The 10,000-nt window shown below is 38.8% G+C and overlaps 2 protein-coding genes across 5 annotated transcripts in view; one reads left to right on the top strand and one right to left on the bottom strand.

Annotated features, from left to right (window-relative positions):
* Window positions 1–6,142, top strand: part of LOC138038441 (metaxin-1-like) — an 11,403-nt gene extending 5,261 nt beyond the window's left edge. For 2 of the 4 annotated variants that reach the window (XM_068884306.1, XM_068884304.1), the window contains exons 6-9: window positions 45–121; window positions 211–368; window positions 2,192–2,420; window positions 5,783–6,142. In XM_068884306.1, coding sequence (XP_068740407.1) covers window positions 45–121; window positions 211–368; window positions 2,192–2,391 — 435 coding nt within the window. In that variant the 3' untranslated portion in view covers window positions 2,392–2,420; window positions 5,783–6,142. Of the gene's footprint in view, window positions 1–44; window positions 122–210; window positions 369–2,191; window positions 2,421–3,020; window positions 4,148–5,782 lie in introns of those variants that run through there. The other 2 variants (XM_068884307.1, XM_068884305.1) reach the window with 2 other exon arrangements.
* LOC138038442 (neuropeptide FF receptor 2-like) lies at window positions 4,694–5,810 on the bottom strand. The gene has a single exon (XM_068884308.1). The coding sequence runs from the start codon at window positions 5,808–5,810 to the stop codon at window positions 4,836–4,838; it is 975 nt and encodes a 324-aa protein (XP_068740409.1). The 3' UTR covers window positions 4,694–4,835.
* Window positions 6,143–10,000: the final 3,858 nt, after the last annotated feature.

The following is a 10,000-nucleotide window of genomic DNA, read 5'->3' as shown; positions in this document are numbered from 1 at the left end:
CATCTGCATCCTAAACAGTTGATGAATAATATCATTTATTTCAGCTTTTCAAAGATGCCTTGGAATGCTTCAAATTTTTATCCACCATACTTGGTGACAAGGAGTTTTTCTTTGGAGACAGGTGATGACATATTCAATATTTTTTTGGTACTTTTGAAGCAATTTGTATCATAAGCTCCTTCAGCTCACAAACTGACTGAATCTTTTCAGGCCTACCTATCTCGATGCGGTTGTTTTTGCTAATCTTGCTGTAATTTGCAAAGCTCCATTACCTAATAACAAACTTCATAACTACTTGCAAGGCTATGAAAATTTGTCCATGTTCTTTGGGCGTGTGCTGCAGCGTTACTTTCCTCCAGAAACAGAAGGTAAGCCTTATCACCTTGTTTTTCAAGTTGTTTAATTACCCATAACTTCAAATCCTAGGTAGTACATGTGGAAGTTCCTTGAGCACAAGCAAACAAAATGGGGCATCCATTTTTTATTTGCATCTCTGGAGAAGTGTTGTAGTTGTATGTTAATTTTAGTGTTAGCTAAGCTACCAGCAATGTAAGCAAGGAAAGGTATGATGGGAAATACATGAAATTTTATTTAATAGATTTATATATTTGAAGTATAGGCTATAGACGAGAGGGAGAAATGATCCTTGCTCTTAGCTGGCAAATTTAAGCAGTTGTGCCTTATAGAAACCTGAAAAAATTCCTGTGGGTCCAACAGGATTCCAGCCCATGACCCCTGCAATACCATGACCCCATGCAATACAATGTAATACCATGACCCCTGCAATACCGGTGCAGTGCTCTTCCAACTGAGCAATGAAGTCACGCAGTTGGAAGGAGGTCATTTTGTTGGGCTCATGTATTTCTGTGTAAGAACTCTATATATTTTTCAGGTGTCTATAAGAGACAATTTCTTAAATTATCCAGATAACAGTGAGGGTCATTTCTCCCTCTCGTCTATAGCTCGCACTTCAAAGATGTAAAGCTATTACATTTATTAAGGGTGGCACCTACTATTGTTATTGCGCATAGGTTCTGTGCATCTCGAGATACTCGGGTTTCTTATTGGTGATGCTTACTAATACAGGAGTATTTTTGCACGGGTTAAAACCATCCGGAGAAAGTAGATCTTAGTAATTGCTCATGGTATCCAAAAAGGAAATAATTGAGGGTAACCATGCATTTTTAAGAGACATTTAAGCTTCAATTTGTGAAAGAACGCCATACATTGCTTTATATTTTAAAACATGTTACAAATATTATTCATCAAATATCTTTTACAAAAATGCGTGGTTACCCATTTTTTCTTTTTGGATTTGAATAACACTTGTTAAGATCAACGTTTCCTGCATAATCATAAACCAGGACAAAAATACCTTTGAATTAGTAGGCACTATCCTTAAGTCCTTTCACGAGAACACATGAGCTCATAGCTCAACAAATTATTGATCTGCTTCCAACTGTATGGCTTCATTGTTCAGTTTGTAGAGCATTGCACCGGCATCACAGAGATCCTAGGTTCGACTCCTGTGAGAGCCACCACAATTTCTTGCCTATAAGGTCTTTAATGCATTGACCGACCTTTGTGCAGTAATAAAATCTTGTCGGTATTAGTTATTATTGTTGACTTCGCGTTCAGTTTCATTGTCAAGGCTGTTGCTACCATTTCTGTGTAAATTCTCGCCCGAATGTGAGGATTTTGACATTTTAGTTGCTTAACCACTATTTGAGTCTTTGAAAAATGTTAGTACACTGTATTTCAAGATAAAAACAGGGAATTTCTGTGTCAGCCATCCACTGAGAAGTTTTGCCTTTATCTTTGAGAGAAAAGTAGTTCGTACTGTCGGTCCAAATTGCGCGGGATCATTCGGCATATTACCCTGTCCAATACTGAGAAAATATCGCTCTAGGGGGACCAGAAATGAAGCAACGTGATTGGTTGTTTTTAGTTCCTGGCCCTCGGACTGTTTTAGTCATGTTGTAAAACAAGGTATTTCTTGACTGTTTAAAATGTCCTCCATTCAGTTTCTTTATTTATTGCCGTTGTTTCACAAAGCATGAATGAAACAAGAGATTGGAGATTGATGTGTGTTGTGTTCCGGTCATTGATCGGAAATGCGCTTCAAAAATAAAAGTTTGTGCCATTTCTTTCCGGAAACTTCGGGTGATTCGTTTTTAATTTTTAACTTTAGAACAGCAGCAACAAGGTCAACCTTCTGCGAGACGCTCTCCCACCCAAGAGGATGCTTCAGCAGACAGTGCTGAGCGACGCAACACATTGCTGGCGGTTGTATTTGCTACTGTGGCGATGACTGCGTATGCTTTCTTGAGTGGATTGTTTCAAATAGAAATTACAAGAACAAGTGAGAGCGGCAAGAGTGAAGTCGACTGAATTTGCTCCAAATTGACAGGAAATTCTGAGTAAGTGAGCCTTGAATAATGTGTATATTACAACGAACGAGATGATATATGAAATGAATCATAACTGAGAGGATCATAGCTTCACTTGGTTGTACATTACAATTGGGCAGGGACATAATAGAAGTAGTTGCATTTATTTGACTTGAATATAATTGCAAAGGTTGATTCATTGTAACTTAGGCGTTGAACCTTGGTGAACCAAAGCCGGAACGAAAACTACCTCAAAATGAACAGTGAAAGGATCTAGTCGTTCTAGCGCTGGAGCACTAATTTGGGACACTGTAAACTGAAATTAGCAATTAACACAGATCAAGTCAAATTTTGATTTTTGAGGAGAGGGGAAACTGAACCGGAGTACCGGGATAAAAACCTTTCCGTGCAATGTAGGGAATCAACAAATTCAACCCACATATGACGTCGGACCTGGGAATCGAACCCGGGTCACACTGGTGGGAGGCGAGTGCTCTCACCACTGCGCCATCCCTGCACCCCAACAGATTAGAATCGAGGAACATGTTCCTAGGTGCTACGTTTGGACTTTTAGAGTATCATTGTGAACGTTCTTTTCGCAAACCATGTTTTCATTGGTTACTTTAAAAGGATTTAAATTATAAAAAGAATCAACATACTGGAGCTTGGAATGTGGATCTGCAAAGCAGGGACGAAAAAAGTCAGCTGCCATGGATGGTCATAAAACCTCAAGACGTGCCCTTATTTTTGTTTGGTCATCTTTTGGATAATTACAAACTGCAACCTGATGTTTGCCGTAGACGTGAAACTACTTATCTAGAGTTGATGTTTTACGGAGGTCACGGGGCGGGCAAGCGCTACAAGGCTCTCATAACCCGATATACACCGGGTCACTCATCACCAGGGCCCTGCTTAACGTAGCGACAAAATTATAGCAAGAACGGCCACTTTCCGGCATTATAATACTGTTGCTCATTAATCCTTGTCGGGTTCAAACGTGTTTTTATTTTTAACATTTCGTGAGCAAGCGCTAAACCAATTAGCAAGTAATTAAGTGTTAGCTACCGCTGCAAGTTAAGATAATTTACGCACGCAATCACGTTGATTTGCCCGGAAATTCTTTATCTCCTAATCCCGCAATTATCAATCATAGCTTAGTTGTTTGGTTCGTCCTGTGGATATATAAGTAAGCTATTCACTCAGAGTTCAGTTTTGTTTAGTGTGTGCGCTATCACAAGTCAAGTCTTCGGTTCTGTATTTGCTGGGTGCGTCGCAGACCAAACGTGAGCCCTTTTAATTTTCTTTACCCTTTATATGGTTGCTAAGTACACTAGTGACAAGTTATGGACCGTAAACGTCCCTTTAGGATGTTTAGTTTCAGTATTTTTCAGCATGTAGATCTAAGGTTTTGTCTAGTCTTGCACGGTCGTGCATCGGTATCAAGTTATTATGTTTTAAGTTGTTCTTTTCCGTGCCAAGTTTAGTTCGTATATATGTTGATCGGCATTTGTATGCCTACACCTAGTTTCTAACCTTTTCAACGTCAGTATCATCTTTGTTGTAACGCCGGTTTCAATAGCTTAGTTGTATTTTATCATATTTATTGTAATTCAGTTCGAACCGACTCTCGATTTTCGACATCTGTCTTGTACTTCAACGTCAAGCTCAGTGTACGACTTACGCTTTTCATTGGTCCTTCGACATTAGGAAATCGGCTAAGTCTGTACAAGAACTCAATAAATATTTATATGATTCAAGTTATTCTAATTTCTGTCGAGTTCAAGTTATCAGACGCACCATTGGCTCTTGGGTAGCTATTCTCGAAGCCACGATCCTAACGCAAGATTCAATGCTGACATGAAGTGTCACCTGGAGCAAATTTAAGTGCAAGGGACTAATCAGAATGCTGATTTACGTTTTATTTATAGTGGTCGCATAAGCTGCGGGGTAACTGAACGTTTCGCCCTCCAAGTTCGCCCCACACATTTCAAGTTCGACCCATTTACCTAACCGCAGGTCCCGGAAATCGATGGCTCTTTCGTCGGGCCATTGTCTTTCTTGAAAGAATAACACTTGAAATCCTCGATTTTGCTCGCGCTTTCTATTGGACCGCGTAGATGTTGTTAAGTAATCAGTTTGTGGTGTCAATAGTTTTTGCACATTCGAATCAATGAACTTGTAAAATTCGAATTTTCCTTATGCTTTCTATTCGTCAAATATAACCAAGGTACAGCGACTCAGTAAAATGTCGACGATTTTCCCACTTCAGAACTAGGGTGAAGAGCTACAAACATTTTTCTTTTCGTTTTCCTGATCCCTGGGTAACATGTTTTGTCGTGCCTTTTTGTGTTCAGCCAATTTTTAGATCTTTGCATTCTCATTGATAAAGTTCGTATTTCTCTTGCTCAATCTGGTACGTTCTTTTTCTACCCGTTGGTGAAGTCACTAATTTTCCGTGTTTTCCGCCATCAAAGTGGCTGGCTCCATAAGTTGTTTTTTTCGACGACAAGTAAAACAATAAGAGAAATATTCCACGTACTTCCTGCGGAACTGTTCAGTTAGGAATCCGTAAATAATAGGATTCACACAGCCATGAAGGCAGTCAAGGATGTCGGAAAAGTGAAAGATGACCATTGAGACCTTTAATTCACGTGCCCCACCAAAGTCAAACAGCAGCCAAGCGATTTGTCCTGGAAGCAAACAGACAGCGAACAGGAAAACAATAAGAGCAAGAGTCTTGATGACTTGAATGTTTTCGTGCCTTCTTTTTTGCGGCTTTTTATTCTTTCCTTCGGATAAGGAGTTGTCGGGGACCGTTGTTCGCCATAAGTAGATGCCGATGCGGACGTAGGCGACAGCGATAGTAAGCAATGGTAAAACGAACTGCAGAAGAAAGAGGGCAACAGTGTAGGCTTTTCGGTGATTTAAGGACGGCCAATCTTCCTGGCATCTTCCGTCTTCAGCGTATGCAACGATTGAGAGCGGCAATACAGTTATTAAGGACGAAATCCAGATGAACCCGATCCAAAGGTAGACGAACTTCTTCTTAATCTTGGGTTTGTGAGGATTTGTGATCAATCTGCAGCGATGAATAGCCATGGATGTTATGGTGAAGATGCTTAGAAAGTAGAAGATTGTTAACAGAGGTTGAACGATTCGACAATAGTACAGAGTCTTGTAAATCCCTTTCACGTTCTCATAGATGTAAGTAGGCATGGTAAATACAATGAAACTGAAATCAGAAATACCTAGATTGAGGATAAAGAGATCGTAAACAGACCTTTTGTGTCTCTTTCCTGTGACTACAGCCATAACCAAGCTGTTTCCAGCAAAGCCGACAATCAAGATACCTATGTAGAAGCCTAACATTGCTTGCCTTTTCGTTTCACCAGGTATCTCCACATCTGTGCTGTTCGACATTTTGGGAACTGTGTTGTCACCGTTGGTCTTGCAAGGCAGTCTTAAACTTCTTGGTTGCTTTCCCTTACCCTCTCGCTCAGAGTGATTTTTCGAACCTGTGAGCAAGTCAAACTGGTTTAGTATAAAAATGGAATAACTAGGGAAGCATCGCGGTAAACCTAAACTGAATGTGATCGTCAATTTTTTTAAAACGTCATTGACAAGCTTTTTCAAGTGTTTGTCACTAATGTTCCTCGACAATAATTAGTCAATTCGAAACCAAGGAATAGGACTGTTCGTTAAGCAGCCAAAAATCGGTTGATTTTTTATTAAAAGTTTCTTTTGTGATAGCAGTCTGGAATGTAAGATATTATCAGTCTTTTGCGCGGCGTTCCGACCTCAATAAATTCAAGAAAATCCAAGGAATTTGTAATGAAACGCGCTTATGAGACGTTGGTCAGCATGTCATAAGGTGAATAATTTTGAGTAAGGAATGCCGACGTGATATCCGTCTCTCGATTTGATATTATGAGAAGAGTTTTATTGCGAATTGCGGACCAATTATCAAAGACGCTTTTTAATTATTTTTTAACTGAAATTTCAGATCTATTCGGGTGGCGATTATTGTGAAGAAACAAAGAAATTGGTTCAGCAACAGCTTTGGTATTAGGATTGTATATTAAAACAAAACTGAGTCGTTAGCCAAGCGTCGAGCTGTCCTTTCATCTCCTTGATTTGGGCTCGCTAACTTGCCATTTCTGTTGGTCCTCTATCTTAATCGCATTATCGGTTATTCATCTTAAACTGCCGGTGCACTAACTTAAATCGGAGACCTTACCTTGAGGTTAACTTATAGTGACGCCAATGGCTTCTGCAATTTAGGAAACAGTAAATATCCTGGTACACAGGTTATAAGTTGAATATGGATTTTGTTCTCAATTATAGAATACTCGTGTAATGACACTTATATTTTCAAAACAAAACATCCTGTTTGATCGATTGTCAAGTCATTTCACTTGACTCTCAATCTTACGAATTTGCGTCTGTTCTCTTCACAATTAAACTGCTTGTCTACTTATTTTGTCCTGGTGAACTAAGTCACATTGGATAAGAAGAAGAGAGCTGTCGGTTTCAGTAAAGCTCGTTCTTGGTAATCACCTAAAATAACCTTGGAAATTGAAACCCGCTGTTTTGTAATTAACGAGGCAAAGTATCAGTCGGTCTTAAAAAATTGAAGCGAAACGAGTAATAATTTTTGATCGACAGAGTTTTCTTCTATTTACTTTCAAATGCCATGGTCGTAATGATATTTTCCACCAGCTTTTGTGGATTTGATTAATGTACGATAAAATTGGAAATGAAAAGATTGCCGCTGTTTTATTTGATTTTTTCTAGAATGGTTTTTTTGTGCTAAGAAATCGTTTTAAAAGTGAAATAATGAAAACTCGCGCAGTAAAACGAAAGCTAACGAAGATGTGTTCTTCTTTAGCATGAAACATTCAAATACACCGTAGAACCAGTTCAGCGAAGCCGTCAAACAACGATCGAGATACTTAAGCCCACCTATCAAAACTTTGTGTTTGGAACAAGCATCGTATAATTTTCTCTGCGCTTTGTGAAACTAGGCCCAAGTTGCACTCTGTCAGTTTTGAAACTCTGAAGTCGTTTTCCCATCTTCTGCCTGTGTGATTTTATGTTACTCATTTTACCATCTTTGTTTATTCAAGAAGATATCAAAACCGTCCATCGGTACAATATGCTGAGGTTTTCATTGCCTGAAAATTCTGCAGGCTATGAAGCGATAAGTGGTGATGCCATTTTACTATAATCCGCGTAAGAAACGAAGTCTCTTTTCATTTGTTACCTTGCTCATAGGTGGTCAAGTAAATGGTTAGAAATCTGTTAACGAAAAGTTCGGGTTTATGACAGCCTACTCAGTAAGATTTGAAATTGGTTTAAGATGAACATCCATGTCGGCTACTGATCGAAAGGTTTCAACTAGTTATAAAGTTTGACGGAATTTAAATGTTTATCGTTGGATATATAGAAAGGTGAGGCTAATGAAACCAACACATGATTCACTGTTACTCCGAGTTTCGTGCTTACGCACTCATCAGACAGTATTTAATAAAGAAAAGCACGAAAGCACGAAACTCGGAGTAACAGTGAATCATGTGTTGGTTTCATTAGCCTCACCTTTCTACGATTTAGCTCTACACTTATGTGTATTGAGCACTATTTTAACAGTGTTTGGCAGCCTTATTATTATTATCGTTGGATATATATATATATATATATAGACAAGGTTAATTTGGGAACAGAAATCAGCACAACTAAGCAATTAAGTGAAAATGTGGCTCAGCCAGGAATTGAACCTGGGTCTCCAGATTACCGGTCGGATGCCTTAACCACTCAGCCACTGAACCAACCACACTGGGAACACATATTACTGTACAACACATACACAATTTTGGCCTCGAGATGGTCAGGTCCGAGGAGACAATTACACACATTCTATATATATATATATATATATATATATATATATATATTTAGCACAATTTTAGCAGTGAACACAAATGACGGAATCTCTTCTATGTTAAACTTTCATGCGTTGGTCTCTTGGAAGAATATATAGACCTTTACGGCAATCAATTGAATTTTTTCTTCTAAGAGCATTCCCCAAACAAATTCCCGGTCTATGGTTGTATGATTCGGGTTACATATTACAACCAGTAGCCTTATCTCAAGAGAACCGATTGTCGTTTTGATTTGCATATCATTTACATATTTATCGAGAAATTTTTACAGAAAATGGCACGTATTTTTTGGTCAGTACGTCCTTAACAAGTAGAGTGGACCTCTCTTGCAGCTAAAATGCGTAGACTACGAGCACTCTGTCTTATTGAAACGAACTTTCAAAATGGCTGAAGCTGCGGGTCGCAAATACCGCGGGACCAACGCCCGCAGTATTTGCGACACACAGCTTCAGCCATTTGAAAGTCGTTTCAACGATTTTTGAGAAAAGAGAGACTGCTCGCAGTCTACTGAAATACGTGGTTTTGCTTCTAATTGTAAGGACCACTCTCTGTTCTATGAGAATTGCACTGGTATGACGGGATCCCGAGGAAGTAATCTTGTAGCTATTCCAGAGTGCTGTTTTCAATGACTTGTAGCTTCGTTTTCATCACCTATTGTTTCGTTCTTCAATCACAGACCGCGTGCGGAAAGCTACGGGGTTTCCTTGTAAAGGGTATCATGACCGGAATGTTCTCGTCCTTAAGTGGTTGATGGTCTAGACCCGGATGTTATGTCTTTCTTGAAATAGCTTGAAACGTAATTCTTGCTTCGCCTACATGATTAGCGGCCATATTTTTGACCGACTCAAAAGAAGACATTGCTATCAGAAAAGAGCTCGAGTCCCAGTAGAAATAGTTGGCCAAGATGCCACGTGAATGCGCCCCTTTTAACTGATCTAAGTAACATCAATGTTTTCTTTGAAATTCCGCTCCCTTATATGCGATAATTGTCTTGAACAAAGCGATTCCCTTTGTATATTTTGTTTTAAAACTTATTCCGGTCACTTATGCTAAGGCTTTTAACACTGGCTATATTTGAAGATTTCGTTCCTACAGAAGCAAGTTTTGAACAATACAACACTCTTGTATGATTTGGTGAGCACATTCTTCACAAGGTTATTTGTGCAAATAACAATGTATCTATGATACGTTTTAAACGTTTATTTGGGATTAAAAACAACACGGCAGCTGTATTTGAAGGTCAATGGCTTCGAAGAGTCTATATTTAATCTCTCTTTTTCTATCCTGTACCCTCTTTCTCTGTCCTTTTAAAAACACAATGCCACTGATATACTTCACGAAGAAGACAAACGTTTGCAATTACTTTCAACTTCAGGTAGATTCATCGTCACTAAATGTATTCTCAATAACGCTGCGCCAAATATTTTTCGACTAAGCATTATTCTTGGCGGAAAAACCCTACGGACATTTTCTTTCTCAAGCTTTGTATTTGTAAAATACTTTTCTTCAATGTTTTCGACAATAGTGATTGAACTATAAACTGTAAAAATTGAAAAACGTTAAGGATGCAATCTGATTTGAACGGGGAAACTTTGGCGTTCTTGTAATAATCTGGGTAACGAGCACAGAGTTTATGTAAATCTGGAATTGAAAAGCATTTTTGCTTATTTA

This window comes from Montipora capricornis, chromosome 2, assembly GCF_036669925.1.
Source record: "Montipora capricornis isolate CH-2021 chromosome 2, ASM3666992v2, whole genome shotgun sequence".
In the NCBI taxonomy this organism is placed as follows: Eukaryota; Metazoa; Cnidaria; class Anthozoa; order Scleractinia; family Acroporidae; genus Montipora; species Montipora capricornis.
This window is presented reverse-complemented; position numbering and strand designations above follow the sequence as displayed.

What these genes read in the sequence shown, in the direction of transcription:
- LOC138038442 (XM_068884308.1), bottom strand. Translation starts at nt 5,810, where the DNA reads ATGTCGAACAGCACAGATGTGGAGATACCTGGTGAAACGAAAAGGCAA.